Genomic DNA, 16703 nt, shown 5'->3' with positions numbered 1-16703 from the left:
ACCAGCCCCTCACAAGGACAGGAGGCAGACCAGACTGGCAGGTGGCAGGTGTATTGAGCAGGAGAACTTATTTATGAGGCTTGTTTTGGGTGGCTCTAAGACCAGTAGTTTTCTGGATCTGCCAACCAAGTCTTGAAAATTATAGAGGACTTACGTATCTTCTGTCATATATACCATCCAGATAGTCTCAACAACACATCTCTATGTCAAGACTGGGTGCTTGCAGCAGCTGCTGGGAGAAGAACCAGGCTAGTGGAACCCACATTCCAAGGACAGGGGAGGGGCTGAGGAGTCTCCAGTTTCCCAGGCCCAGCACACAGGTCGACTGGCAGTCACATCCTCTCAATGACCACCCCCAACGTTCCACAGCCTCGTGACCCGTTCTTACAATGTTATATGCTCCTCTCTTCCATAATGTGGCCTGAGCCATCAGTAAGGGGCTTCGCTAGCACGGAGGTGGCTCATCTGGTAGCTATCTGGCTGCCCTGAAGGCAGGTAATCCTGGCACATACAAGAAAAATACAGATGAAGACAATAATTTCCCAATCAGTGACAACTGTTTCCACCAAGAATCCCATGATCTGAATCACTCATTTACTAAGTCCCCTAAGCTGGGGGTCAGATCACTTGTATCTTCGTGTGATTTAATAAAGATGACACACTAACAGAGTCATGAGGTATGAACATGTAACATTTGTTTGAATAATGGCACAGGTGCCTCCTTGTGAGGTTTTAAGTGTCCAAGGCTGTTTTACTTTAGAGGGCAGCTTTTATCATCAGAGACATTTCAGTGTCCAATTAAGGGCAGACTTTGCTTGCTATCATTCAGGTCTTGCTGGGTGAATTTAGCAAGAGTTTCTATGTGTCATAACGTCCTCAAGGACAATGGAGGGAACAAACAAGGCAGACAAATGATTAAACTAGCAGGAAACAATATGCCCACCTGGCCTTGGGGAGAGGGAGGTTGGTAGCTTTAGGAAGTTGAACTGGCTGTGCATACCACATGTTAGCTGAGGGGAGGCAGCACTATCAGGTGTAAGGAGATGAGCTGGGGGTGGGACATTCCAGACCAGGACCCAAACCTTCTTTCTTTTAATGCACACTGTTCTATTTCAGGCTTATTCTGTTTCAACAGATCCAGTTGAAGCAGGACAATGGGATCCCAGTGAGGAGCAAATAGTTTCCATTCACCCAGAGGTGGGAAGTAACTCACCCATCCTGGTGGGACACCTCATTGCAAATTCCAGTAAAGAACTCTTTTCCCAGGCATGATGGGGCTTGGTGTTCTCAGAAGCATAGCATGCTAATTTGAAGTGCAGACTTGGGGCCATGGCAGTTTCCCCTGTCTTCCATACTTTTAGGGTACTGGTACCCCAGCAGGGGTCCCCAGTCTGGCATATGGGCAACACTCTCTACTGGTTGATCATTCAAATCTATGAAAGCCTGGGACAGTACTGTAGTCCACTTGGCCAAGGAGGTTTTACTTGTTAGGAATTTAATCTGCTGCTTTATGTTTCATTTTTTTCTTTTTACCAACCCTGCTTCTTGTGCATTACCCAGGAGATGGAACCTCCATTCAAAATCATGTTCTTTTGTCTGGTCTTGCATATTATGATTTTGAAATGTGACCCTTGATCACAATCTATCCATACACAGTGCTCAGTTTCTCTAATCCCCTAATAGTGGCAGCCTGGTTCATACAATGACAAGGGAAAGCATGTTTCCACACAAAACCAGGCATGTTTACAATTTTCACTCAGAGGGAGCGGGCCAATATCATCAATTTGCCAACCTGTCAACAACTGGAAACTCCATTGGGTGGCCTCAGACTCCTTTGGCAGTTGCCTTGGGCAGTGTTTAGAACACACATGACATGCTGTTACTGTATTAACCAAGTCACTATCTTTTAAGGGCAATCTAGCATCCTTAGCAACAAGCCATCCTCCCTGAAGTGGCCACTCTTTTTATCTGCTGTACCTACTAAAAAGTCAGTTGCTAGGGCACACACCAAAATAGGGCATCAACTTCTAGACTGCCTTTTGGTTACTGAAGTGTCCAAAAGTCAGCATGCATCTCTGAATTGAGTTATTATAGTTTGATCAGAGATAGCTGTATTGTGTGGAAATGAAGAGACCATATGATTAGACTTTTGCAGTCTAAAAATCCTCTTAAATCAATTTGTACCTATCCTATTTAATGAACAAAAATTTATCTACAAAAATTATTCCCTCAGAATGATGTTTTGTTTTTTAAAGATTTTATTTTTAAGTAATGTCTACACCCAACTTGGGGCTCAAACTCACAAACTGGAGATCAAGAGCTACATGCTCTACCGACTAAGCCAGTCAGGAGCCCCTTAGAATCATGTTTTAATAAGAGGAATTTCTCAGTTTACTTGTTCCAATAATAAACATACAAATGTAATATTTAATATAATAATTCTGGGTTCTATTATTACACTGATGGTTGATACTACTTGCCTATATTATTGCTGAGACTTACATAGATGGAAATTTAAAATCAGTTTTGTCTTTCTAGCTAGATTCTGACTTTTTTAAAGCTATTTTTTGTGAAAGGACTTTATGAAATGTTTAAGACAATATTTGACTTCACCCATTTTGTCAGCAATACTATATGGTGAAAACTTATTATTATGTAGGTAACACAGGATGTAAACTTGTACCAAATTCTAGAGAGGAAAATCATAGTTTAGTAGTCCAAACTATGGGAACTGGGAACTGCAGTTTGCCGATATACTTCATTTGTTATGACACAAGCTACAAAATCATAGTAAGATAATGGTATATTAATATAAGATAAAATATTTATTGCATATGAGAAATTACATATAAACTATACTTTCTGTGGCATTGTTAATAAGTGCTAAAACTTCTACATGAAATTTTTAAAGCTCAAAAGCATTATTGACCACATGAATATGATTTCCCAACACATTAGACATATTCTCCCAACAAGAGTAAAACCTAATGTAAGAAGAGTGTAATTCCATCAATATTGATTTATATGGATTTTAGTATTAACCAGAAGTATTACAGAGGACTGAATGATTCTCACCTAAGTGTTAAGTATATTATTAATAATAAAACTTTATTAAATTATATCTCATATTTCACACCAAATGCTTTATCTTCTTTCTAGTGATTATGGGAGGCATCCATAAAAATGTAAAAGAGTAAAAGAGTGATAGATTTTGATATGCAGACTAATTTAGATATCCTGAAGGCAATAGAGAAGTCAGCAACTTGTGACAAGGATATTTTGTATGTAAAGTTTCCATTCATTATAGAATACTAAATAGTGTGTCTTAGTTTAATATATGTTGGAATGTCAAGATCTGAACTGTGGATTTCAAAATGACTCATTTATTTTAGTATGTAACTTTTTCTGTGTTAAGTTCGTGGTAAAAATATTAAACAGGCTTTTCTTAGAATGAAGATATAAACTGTGGAATAGGCTAGATATTTTTATATGCAGTTTTAGTACAAGTATATTTTGACTACACTGAAGCAAATTTATTGAGAGGATGTTGAATTGTGTAATGGTCAAGTTTAAAGAAACCCAAATTAAATAATATTATTTTGACCTACAATCTGTGTCTGTGATTTTTGTGACATTAAAACAGATATAAAATATTAGATAATTTAGTAAAATTATAATTTTCTGAAATCAAATTCATGAAATAAGTTTTTAATCTGTGGATCTGCTCATTCTTTCACACTTGGGATTTATTTATTTTATTAATATCAGGATCATTATTTATTTACAGGGACTGATTGGCCCATCTCTCCTCTTTTTATATATCAGATACAATTATTTTACAACCTAGAACCTCCAAGCAAAACTCAAGAAACAGATGATATTTTCCCACTTGTCACCTTAAATGTGCAAAATATTCTTCAAATATTTTTTTTTCTGTCTACCATCACCTGAAAATTAGGTCATTCTTATTATTCTTGTGCTGTATTTTTGACACCTCTACTTTTCATAATGTGAGAGAATTTAAGTCAAATAAATAGACTGTGTTTAAGAAAGCAAACAATATTTTCAGAGAAAATACAAAGAGTAATCCATCCCAAATTCAGTCACATTCAAGTCACATGTCCAAAGACAACTTTCATCAAATATAATTTTCAAATTTGATGTATTTTAAGAAATAAGGATTTTTATATTTCAGAGAAATCTCTAAGTGTTGAAGCTTATTAAATTTATGAATTCAAAAAGTGATATCTAAATTTGCATGTGTTTTACATAAATTGAATTCAATCTCTTTTTTTACAATGGGTGACGTTATTTTGATGGTAAATACTATTAAAGTCAATTTCTTTTTCTTCAAGCTTTATTGAGATACTATTGATATACAGTGTTGTATAAGTTTAAGGTATACAAAGTGATGGTTGATATACAAAAATATATTGAGAAATGATTACCATAATAAGATTTTAACACCTCCATCACCTCATATAATTACAATTTTACCCTTTTTGTGGTGGGAAGAGTTAAAATCTACTGTCTTAGTAACTTTCCAATATGTGATACAGTAATATTAATAATACCATACCAAATATTATATCGCCAGACCTTAATCATCTTCTAACTAAAATTTTGTTCCCTTTGACCAACATTTCAACATTTTCCCTCCTCCCAGTCTAGGCAACCACCATTTCACTCTCTTTCTAACGAGTTTAACTTTTTTAGAGTCCATATATAACTGAAATTTTACAGTATTTGTCTTTCTCTGTCTTACTTATCTTACTCAGCTTAATGCCCTCAAGGTCCATTCCCCTATATTGTCATCAGTGGCAATATTTCATGCTTTTTTCTGGTTGAATAATATGCCAGTGTGTGTGTGTGTGTGTGTGTGTGTGTGTGTGTGTGTGTATTTTATTTATCTATTTATCCATGATGAACATTTAAGTTGTTTCCATGTCTTGTCTATTGTAAATAATGCTCCAATGCACATGGAAGTGCAGATCTCATCAAGACAGTGATTTCCTTTCCTTTCTTATATATCCAGATGTGGGATTGCTGACTTGTTGAGAGCTTTCATTCTGAAAGATACTGAATTTTGTCAGATATTTTTTTCTCATTTATTGAGAGGGTTATATGATCTTTATACTTTATTTGATTAAAGTGGTATATCATGTTTGATTTGCTTTTGTTGAACCATCCTTGCATAGTGGAGCTAAATCCCACCTGATCATGGTATATGATCTTTTTAATGTGCTGTTGAATTGGGCTTGCTAAAATTTTGTTGACAATTTTTGCATCTGTGTTCACAAGAGATACTGACCTGTAGTTTTCTTGTGGTGTCCTTATCTGGTTTTGGTATCAGGGTAATGCCAGCCTTGTAAAATTAACCTTGGGAGTGTTCCATCCTCTTCAAATTTTTGGAAGAGTTTGAGAAGGATTGGTATTAATCCTTCTTTAAATGTTTGGTAGAACTTACCAGTGAAGCCAACTGGTCCTGGACTTTGGTTTGTTGGGATGTTTTTAGTTACTGATTCAATCTCACTAGTAATCTGTCTGCTCTGATTTTCTGTTTCTTCATGATTCAGTCTCAGTAGGTTGAATGTTTCTAGAAATTTAAATGTTTCTAGAAATTCTGCACTGGGAAATTTTAGAATTGAAGAATCACTATTCAGAGACTGCCTGTAGCACTTTAGGTCACTGTGTGCCTCAACTCACACCCACAGAGCCTCCCTGGATTTTATATCCACCAATATCCTCTGTTCATCTCCTAAACCTCATCTAATCACTTATGTAGCTTTTCACCCGTCCATGCACTCATTCTTTTACTCAGTCATCACAAACTTCAGGTACTGCGTGACTCCTAGCCTATTAGACCTTATATTTTTGTGTGGAAGAGAGATAATAATTTTGTAATTCCAGACCAACAAGTGGAAAAACAGTGTTTCATCTCAATTCTTTTTGGTAGTTCTAGTTTTGGAAGTAATTGCATTTTAAACATAAATGCAATCAGTAAAAGCTCACTGTTACATGTAAATAAATATGTGTTTAATAAGCAACAAGTAGTTTGTAGTTTTCTTGGTTTTCTCTTCTGATGACATCCTCAAATGGAGATCCTTTCAGTACTCTTTCAAATTCTACATTCAAAGTACAGATTCAAATATAATAATTGGTAGTTGACTACAATACAATGCACAATATTTAAGACAACAGAAAATAAAATGTTTGCATTTGTTGCTTTATAAAGGATAAGATATGTGGATAGTATATGTGGAAGCAAGATTAACACTCAAGAACCTATAAAATGGCAATGATATGGAAAGAACATGAAGGAGTAAGTATATATTCAGGTAAAATAATTCATATTATTCATTATTTAAATATTGAGATTGAGGAAAACAGAAAAATCACATATAATATTAATTGATTTCTTCAAAACAAAGTTAATAATTAAAGGAATGCTTCAGAGGGAAACCATCTACACCTAGTTGACAGTATAATGGGGATATTCTTTTATCTCCATATAAAGTAACATTTCTGATGACAGCTGACTATTGTTCTGTTGGCCACTTCCTCCCATGGAAAGGAATAAAAAGTGCTCATTGATTTTAGTATGATTCCATACAAGGCCTGAACCCAGACTGGCAATCCCACAAGATGTACTGAATTACACAGATTAACTAGGTTAATATATACATGAACCCTGAGTTGCAAAGCAAAGAGATCTGTGCTAGCCAAATACAGAACAAACCAATGTTTTGTGATGTTTGTTGAATCAACCACAGTCTGTGGCTACACTTGATGCCATGTGCAAAGACTGTATTGCACATACTGCAATCCCCTTGTAGGTCAACTCTCCAACTCTACATAAAAGAGTACCTCCTCTTCTCTATTTAAAAATCCACCCCTTTGCTCTCAGTTTTTGCCTCTGTCTCATATCTAATGCAGGTATGAGGTATCAACTGGTTTATTATCAACCAAAGTGTTAACCTACCTGAATCTGTCTCCTCTACTATTGCTCTAGATTCCATGGGTCTTTCCCTTCTCAAGAACAGTTTTCCAGCAGTTAGGGCCCCCTTATTTTCTTCAAAAATAGTCTTTTTTGGATCATTGCCTAGAGTATATAACTGTGCTTTTAAATTTTCCATTTTAATAAATGATTAATGATAACAAGTAAAAAATCCTCATTACCTTTATCCCTCTCTACCTAGTACCCCACATCTCTATTTTCTCCCTGTAGTATAACATCTTTTAAAGTTGGCTAAATTCACCATAACCTCCTCTTCTCCATCCATCCATGCAATAGAATAATCTCCAAAATATTGCAGCTGCATAAATTCAACTGAATTCCTCTTACCAAAATCACTAGGAGCCTTCAACTTGCCAAATCAAAAGTCACTACACTTCCTTGATTTTATTCAACCTCACAGCAGCATTCCATTGGAGGACCTCTTCCTTTGCAACATCTCTGCTCATGTCTTTCTCTTTTTCCTACATTACTGGCCAATCTCAATCATTCTAATTTACCAGTCAACCCCCTTTTGCTTAACAGTCAACTCACCCTGTATGCTTTTCTCTTCTCTACCTACATTCTCTGCCAAGGGTATCTCGTACACTGCCATGCCTACATGCTTGCTATATGACAATAACTCCCATATTAATAATTAATATACACAATCCTCATCATACTGTATGGGAATATTTCCCTAGAACACGACATGACTGGATTCTCTGTAATCAACTTCAAATACCATCTCCTAAAATGTCCCTTCCTCCAGTCAGTTAATCATCATCATACCTCACCCGTAATTATTACATTCATACATACAGCATCAACTATCACCTTATTTAAAATAGTTACTGTTTGTGTGTTATAACCAAAACATAAGTTTCATACTAGCAATTACCTCCAAAATGACATTTCAAAAATTCTTCTAGTAAATGTTAGGTCCATAATGTATGCTATTTAAGAAAGAGGAGGAGTGGGAGGAGAAAGTGAATGAGGAGGAGAAGTAGGGAGTGGGAAGAAGAAAGTTTCATTGCCTACCTACCAAATAGAACAATATCCATGTGTCATTTACATCTAATGATAATTGGTCCTGATACATATTCACAGCTAAATTTGTTTATGCTGTAAAGACCTATGTTCTGAACACATGTAGAAAGAAGTCTTTAAATTGTTTCCTGGAATGTTAAAAAACAAGAATCAGGAAAAAATACAATAGAATATACAATTTTAGATTTGGTGGCTAATAAATCAAAAGTTTAGGTAAAGCAATTTTAAAGTATGTTAGCATAATTTAAAATGACCATTATGGAATAGAACTTGTCACACTTAAGTAAATTTTATGAACTTCATTTTACTACATATTGTGCTATCAAAATTTTCCGACTCAATGAGTGAACGAATTTTGCATAGCCACACCATAATTTCCTCTCTATTAGAAAGACATTTCTGATTTTCAGTGCATTCAGTTCTTATACCTTATGGAAAGCACTTGCTTCTAGATGCATTACATTTAAAATATTTATAAAAATAGCATTGGAATGGAAAGGAACTTTGAAAATAAAGTTGCACAGAGCTTTTCAACCTCTTTGTTTTGTTTTTAGTCTTTATGGTCTATGATTCTGATGCATAGAGTAATTGTGTCTTATAAATTGGCTTCTACTACTTAAACATGCATATTTTTCAGGATGGCCTTATGTGCTTTTTTAAGATACAAAATTATATCTTGTTCTGGAAAATGTGTTTTTATAATGGGAAACTAGTAAGTGAATAAGCTGAAGAATTTTATAAATCACTAAAACATACGTTTTTCTAAATATTTATTTATTTATTTATTTATTTATTTATTTATTTATTTATTTATTTATTTATCAGAGAACGAGAGAGAGAAGGAGAGAGGGAGAGAGAGCATGAGCAGGGGGAGTGGCAGGCAGAGGGAGAGAGAGAAGCAGGCTCCCTGCTGAGTAGGGAGCCCAATGAGGGAATCAGTCCCAGGACCCTGGGATCATGACCTGAGCTGAAGGCAGATGCTTAATGGACTGAGCCACCCAGACATCCCTAAAACATACATGTTTAACCCCTGTTTCTTGCCGTGAAGCCTGAGATATTTTAACAAGACAAATAATGTATTTATACATGGTACCATTGTTTACAAAATTTAAATGATAGCCTAAGTTTTTAAATATTTTAGTTAACATGTTTGTAGAAGGAAGTACAAGTATTGAACTTTAAATAATTCACTTCCATAACATATGCTCAAAATTTTAAATCTGTTGTCATTGTTAATATATCTTTGATGTAAATTAATATGCAATACCTTCTGGAGACATCTCTGGTACAATGGCCTCATAAGGTTCATCTAGGAATTTTGGTTCATTGTCATTGATATCCGAAACTCTGATGACAAACTCAGACTCAGGTTCCACAGCCCTTCCAGTAGTGCCGTCTATTACCTGGGCTCTTAGAGTGTAGAGGGATCGTTCCTCTCTATCAAGCTTCTGGACGGCATATATGTCACCTGTTCTCTCATCAATGACAAAAATACTTCCAGCTCCAGCTCCCAAAAGCTTGTACTGGAAAGAGTTGTTTCCATTGTCTAAATCAGATCTTAGCTGAAAGTACAAAGAGGGATAATTTAGTTTCCAGACATGTGTAAATGGACAAATGAATTTTAACAATTTTATTTTCATGTCTGTTAATTTTTCCCCAAGTTAATAACTCCATGTAATTCCCATAGTATATTAAATCAGGTGAAATATTAATTTTAAGATTAAATTCTATCATCAGGCAGAGGAGTCTGAAATTTCAATGTAAATCACTATATACATTTTATTACTCTAAATGGATTATTTTAATTAGAAACTATAATAATTGAAAAACAAAGTACCTTTCATAAATTATGCACAACAAAGTTGGTTCATGTTTACTCTATGATTACATTCTTGGTCACTAAAACCATAATCTCAAATATTTGTATTAGATTGGGATCTAGAGACAGATAGGAAGATAATAATCTAGATAAATCTAAACAGTGATGTTCTATCTTTAGGCTAAAAACACATAGGAAACATGAAAATATTACCAGGAAAATAAGGGAGCATGTTGAGAAGATAATGAGAGCCTCAGCCATCCTTGTTGGCATTTATAACATGCCATAAAATCTACAAGTTGCTTTGTATATGATTTCCATAATAATTCTCATAATATTGTGAAATATATATTATTGATATAATCATTTATACAGAGAAAGAGAGACTGAAAATCTTTAAAACTTTCACAAGAGTCATGGTTTTTGTATAGGTTTGTATAGATTTAGACAACAGGTCTGTCTGACCCAAGAGACTCCACTGCTCTGAGTTTTGCCAAATTAGATCTAACTCTTTCTAACATATTCAACTCAGTTCTCAAATACATCTTTTCTTCTTGTGCCCTCATTATTTTTATTTTTCAAAAGCAAAGTAAATTTGTTCGTTCATAGTGTTAATAGAATTGTGAATTTTATATATAAAAACAAGGGTTATTACGATAGGTAACATTGGTTGGTTGGTTTTCATATCTAAATTATTTTTACATATAGAGAAGAAGTATGCTATAATCCCCTAATTATTGTGAATCCATACTTTTCTTGAGTCATCATTTATGAATATGTCCTTCTTCAAAGTACGACCTCCGAAAATTTACAAAGTTAACCAAAGAAATACAATCTTAAACAAATTCATAACTTTTCTGATAGTTCAAGGTAAAATGACTAATTAATACATTTCTCTGTGATTGGGTAGAATATCTGAAGATATCTAAAGCAACTAATTTTAATAATTTTAATAATGTGTTGAATAACACTGCTATTCATTGAAAGAAACAGATTGGGAATAATAATAAAGAGATAATAAAAGAGTTATAGCTCTTTTAATTTGATGGCTCTTCATTACTCATAAGATAAAAAGGAAGTTTCCATGACTTAATAATAAGAAATTTAGGGAAACAAATGTCCTTTCCAATAAGTATATCAAATGAAAGTAAGGTATGGCTATGTTTTTCAAATATCATTTCGATACAGTTTGAAAATGTGATTCAATATTAGAATGATGATAAATCCAATTTAGTAATGAATAAATGTATTCCAAGTATATATACACAGTATAATTTTCATGAATCAGTGAGCTTGATCTTTTGAAGGACACAAATTTAAGTAAAAAAAAAAATATATATATATAGATATATAGATATTTACTTATTTTTTTAAACATCAGCCTCTTAATGTCACAAAATGTATAAGTTAAACACATTTAAATTTTATGATATCTGTATTATTATATTTTCTGTATTTCTATTCAAAAGTATTTTTTTTCAATTAGGCAGCTACTACTGATTCAGCAAATCAGTATGCCTTTAATTTTTTACTTAATTGTGTTTTCCAAATTTAATCTCTGTTAACAAACAGTTCAAAAAGAAAGTCATCTGGACACATCAACTACATTTTACTTTTACTAGCTCTTTAACTACAACACCTAAATATTCATTCTTACTCTCTTTTAAACCAGTTACCTGTATGTTATTTAAGACTAATGACATTGTTTCAGGGGAAAACATCTGATAGATTATTTTCATAAGTATTTTTACAGAATGAAAAAAATAGGGAAAACCAATCACAATGTGAAAGGAGGCAACAGGAGATGTGCCCAGAGCACAAAAACAAAAACCAGAAAATGTGACAGTCAGCCAGGGAGGTAGTCTCTGCTCTGATTGTACTGATGCACTTCCCTGTAGAGCCTTATTCACTAAAAGTCACCGGCCTCTGTTTGTCTGTCACCCCGCTCATTGATGGGAGGGCATATAGGGCTCTGCGGAGTTCACTGTAAATGTGGCCGTAGAGACTCAGTCAACTAGCAGACGCTTAACTATGGATCTCATTTGTGCCATCCTGCCTCTGATTTACCTGCAGTCATCTTAGAGAATAAAAAGATGTGAAATGTGACTCAAAGCAGGCACACATACATACACAAATGTTTGAAATCTGTTTGCCTAAGATCCTAATCTGAACCTTTGGTTGAATATACACATATACATTTGCTGGATGGGATAGATGAACTCCTTTGGAATCTGGACATCATGCTAACACTGCAGCTCTCCTGAAAGAGCTAGGAAAAGGGAGTTAATGAATTTTGAGTGCTTCACCCTTTGGGCCCAATTAAATTTTAGTGCCAGTTAATTGGTGGTTAAACTTATTTCAGTTCATTCATCTAGAGAAAGATCCTTATAGAAAAGGACACGGTATTGTAATTACCTCTGTTTAAAGAAAATTGAATAATAAAAACCAAAAACATAAATAAGGAATGTTCTATCTCATTAAGGAAATTTAAAAATATATATATATATATTCTTATAAGAAAGTAAAAATAATCATTCTTTATCTTTCATAATCAAATGAAGTGTGTAGGCTCTTGAAGCTACTTAGCTGTTGGTACTAATCTGCTTCATGAAAAATTAATGATGGGTAAATCAATATCTACTGAGCATAATAGAAAATCAGGCTAAATACTGTTGGTAAACGTTATTATTCTCAGTGTGGTTGCTTTGATCCATTACCAAAAATAACACCATCAAATTTCTAGATGTTGATAAATGAGGGCAGTATTTTCATATGGGAGATAAAAGTGAAATTTGAAAATCAGAGCTTTTCTTCTTCCTCAAGTTTTGCAAATATTTTAGGTGCTTGAAAATCTGAAACAATTAATTAGGCTGATGTCTGAAGCTTTCCAAGGGTTCCACTGAGAAAATGTAGAATTCATCAAATGCCTTAAAACTTCCTCAACCCATCCATTTAGATTTACAAAATGTTATTTCCTGTAACACTTTCATAAAATCAGTACCTGGCCAATGTGATAATTAGTCTTATTCATTTCCTCTGGTACAAAAAACTGGTTCCACATCCAACCACGCTTCACTCTGAAATGAGAACCCACTAGGTGCTTAACTTCATCTGTTGTAGAGATTTCTGTTGCTGTAAAGCAAGGCCGTATGAGAGGAATTCCAAACATAAAAGGTAGCAATAAGCAACAATTCATTCTGCTTTTTTGATTCCAACTGGTATTCTTCAGAGGAAAGAGTAGTTGCAAACAAAAACTGTATGTTCCTTTATAATCTTTTTAAGTCTCAGATATCTTTCATATTCCTAAAGAACAAGAAACAAAGCAAAATTTTACATTTAAAAATAACATTTTCTCACACAATTGCTAACGTAAGGGTACAACTTTTGTATTCATAAAATGGAACAATATGCATTTAATTTATCTTCCAATTAAGCTGGTTATATTTTGTAGCTCAGCAATAATTTGAATGTTATAATTAGGAACTTCTGCTCAAGCACTGTCCATTTTAATCTGTAGCCATAAATCTGCCTGAAGTTTGAAAAGTTGGTCTGGCAATCTCCTTGATTGATAGCTGATACTGAGATAGATTTTTTTTTCTTTAATTTAACCTGCTTACATCTTCCATTCCATCTTGGTAAAACTCAACAGTCAAGCCAGGGGAAAAAAATGTGATCTTTCTCCTTTTTCTAAATAGCAATAACTTTCCTAATGCAATTTCCCAAGTTATAGTATTTTATCTCGTATTAAATAGACAAAAATGACAATTCAGTTTGAAACGTGGGGGATTTAATTATCAGTTATATTGATGTTATAAAACACTCTGCGAACAGAAAGCCCATGCAAGATATTTACCATTTTATATTATGAAAGATATGAAAATAAATGTTTTTCATCTTAACAAAAAGATGATGCTATTTTAGAAAATAGATACAAAAATATAGTGCCTGGGTAAAAATGGCTGTTTATAATATATAAGACGGAGATAAAAGATATCTTCTATTACCAAAATAGTAAAAGAGAAACTTCAACTACTGAATTTTACATGAAAAACTTTCCATTTAATGGATACTGATCATACCAACTCTCTTTGAAATGATTGGTAATTCTCACCCTTATAGGAAATTGAATAGCTCTGCATTTACCACACTGACAGAGCATCTCCATATAACCAAATTGGATTTGTTTATTTGGGACTCACTAAGAAAAATAATTTTGTCAGGTCTACAATGTAGCTGAATACTACATAATCAACAGAAAAGCCAGAGTCCCTGTTTCTGTTAGGAGCTTTCTATATGATCTCACTTTGAATCTCCACACATTTTTGAACAACTGCTGAGAGATATTTTAGGTCTTTGACTCTTGTTAGAAAGAGTCATTAAAAAACACCTAATTAAGAAAGCATGTTGTTATAAATGGGGATACTGTGGTGCCTCTGAGTTCCTTCAAGCAGATGTTTTCTTTTGTTATATATTTACTTAATGAAAGCCATGAAGAACTTCAACTGAGGTGAAAATTAAAGATGAATTTCATTCTTATGTTGAGTATTTGAAAATTAAATATGGCAAATTATCACTAACAGTGGTGTGAAGTGTAATTATAATGTTGGGTAAATGTATTTGTGTCAATTTTAAATTATATTTTCATTCATCTAGGGAAAAAAGTGAGGGATTTTAGGGAAGATACTGTTTTAGATTAAAAGATATTTAAAACACAAAAGAACAAGTGTAAAATAAGGATATTGTCTAGAACTTAATTTGTACAAACCTATTTTTATATTTACATTTTTTATGAATTGGTGAAAATCCAATATGATAATTCAATATCTTGAGATGATAAAAAACATTGTGGATTTTGTTAGTTATAGAAGTTTCTTTGTGGTTAAATAAAACCATTTTTTTGATCATGTATACTGAAACATGTTGGTGATGGAAATAAGACGATGTCTAGAATTTTTTTAAAAACATTTCAGAAATAGTAGTAGCTCAGGTAAAACCACTGAGGCAAAGCCTTGATAGTTAATTCTTGAAATTGGGTCATGAGCATTTGCATAGCTATTATTTTATTCTTCATTTGTGTTTAAAACTTATAAATTAAAACAACAAAAATAACAATTTATTCTGTATTTTTAAAATCAATATGGTGGACAAAAATCATTAAATATTTTAATCTCAGCTATTGATGAGAACTCACAAAAAACCAAACAGAACCCTTATACAATGCTGATGAAATTGAAAATTTGGACAATTATTTTGAGGAATAGTTTGGCCAAATCTACTATATTTAAAAACTAGATGAATCTAGGGGCACCTGGGTGGCTCAGTCGTTAAGCGTCTGCCTTCGGCTCAGGTCATGATCCCAGGGTCCTGGGGTTGAGCCCCGCATCGGGCTCCCTGCTCTGCGGGAAGCCTGCTTCTCCCTCTCCCCCTGCTTGTGTTCCTCTCTCGCTGTGTCTCTCTCTGTCAAATAAATAAAATCTTTAAAAAAAATAAAATTAAAAAAAATTAGTTGAATCTATAACCAGCTATTCTTTTTTACTGCTTTATATCTAGAGAAACTTGCAAATTTGTCCACTGTGAGGCAGATATAAATGGGTTAATTTGAAAAATATGCATAGAAAAATAAAGTTCAAATGAGGGAACTATATGATACCAATTACGAAGTGTTTCACAATTATAAGATGATGCCACATGAGACTGTTGTCATACAAAAATTCTGTAAAGTAAGTCTAGGAAAAGAAAAATGATACACAAAATTTATTATAGTAATTACCATGTTAGTAGGAAGAGAAATTGGTTTAAAGATTGAGGTTTAGAAATATGTCTCATTTTTCTCCCTCTAAACAATCTCAAGTAAATATGTCAAATAATAACATTCATTAAATCTGGGTGATTTTTCTACCTTATTTAGATTTTTTTTCAGATATAGTACATGATTGAAATATTTTACAATTAAATTTAAAACTAAAAGTTAAACTATCATTATTTTACAATCCTAAATCATAACAAAACAGATAGGAATACACTTTTATTTGAACCTCTTAATATAAAAATACAAGAATGAAATGGTAGCAGTAGGTATGTCTGAGTCATGAAATATTATGGCTTTGTTTATACTCTTCTAGATGTCAAATTGTCTATAACGGTCCTACGTTTAGGGAAAGGGAAAAGGTTTCAAATAATGGTCCACTTCTGATTGAAGAGTGTTGACAAGCTGTCAGCAGTGCCAGGCTGAGAAATATTCAGGCACAGTCCGGGCTAATAAGGAAAAATGCTATCAATTAGTATGTCTGAAATGGGCCTTAGAGAAACAAGCAGTGGTATGTCTGCCCTATATCTCCAATCCTGCTTATATTTTCCAGTCAGGTAAATGTATGGATGAAAACCTGCATAAGATTTCAATATGGAAAAAAATGCTAATACTGTGTCTCATCTTAATTTGTTTAGATTTAATCTCATTGCCAGTAACTAGACATATTTATAAATATTAAATAAAATGTAGAGTGAACTATATTTCATTACCTATCTTGAAAATATATATTTCAAAATATATAATGTATACAAATTAAGTGACATTGCTGTTAACACAAAATTACAAAATAATATTAATATTTGAAAAACAGTATTATAAAATATAAAATATTGTGTTCAAATAGGATCATATAATTTTAGTATTAAAAATTGTATTTTCTCTAATGCATTACATTTACATACGAAGAAATTTCTATTAAGACATTTTAAGTGACCTGTCCAGTAGCAAATAGTTATTTACCAGTGGAAGTAAGACTGGAAATCTAATCGTAAGGGCATGGAGTATTCACTGTGCTTTACTGAAGAAAGAAA

The 16703-nt window shown here is 33.3% G+C and overlaps 1 protein-coding gene across 1 annotated transcript in view; it reads right to left on the bottom strand.

The window, feature by feature from the left end:
* Nucleotides 1-16703, bottom strand: part of CDH19 (cadherin 19) — a 104659-nt gene that overhangs the window by 64094 nt on the left and 23862 nt on the right. The window contains exons 2-3 of the mRNA XM_025886740.2: nt 12865-13166; nt 9312-9606 (exon numbers count right to left, since the gene is read on the bottom strand). Of these exons, the coding sequence (XP_025742525.1) occupies nt 9312-9606; nt 12865-13059 (490 nt within the window). The 5' untranslated portion in view covers nt 13060-13166. The remainder of the gene's footprint in view (nt 1-9311; nt 9607-12864; nt 13167-16703) is intronic.

Source organism: Callorhinus ursinus, unplaced genomic scaffold (assembly GCF_003265705.2).
Source record: "Callorhinus ursinus isolate GAN/ISIS: 27379988/994484 unplaced genomic scaffold, GSC_fseal_2.0 scaffold11, whole genome shotgun sequence".
Taxonomy (NCBI): Eukaryota; Metazoa; Chordata; class Mammalia; order Carnivora; family Otariidae; genus Callorhinus; species Callorhinus ursinus.
This window is presented reverse-complemented; position numbering and strand designations above follow the sequence as displayed.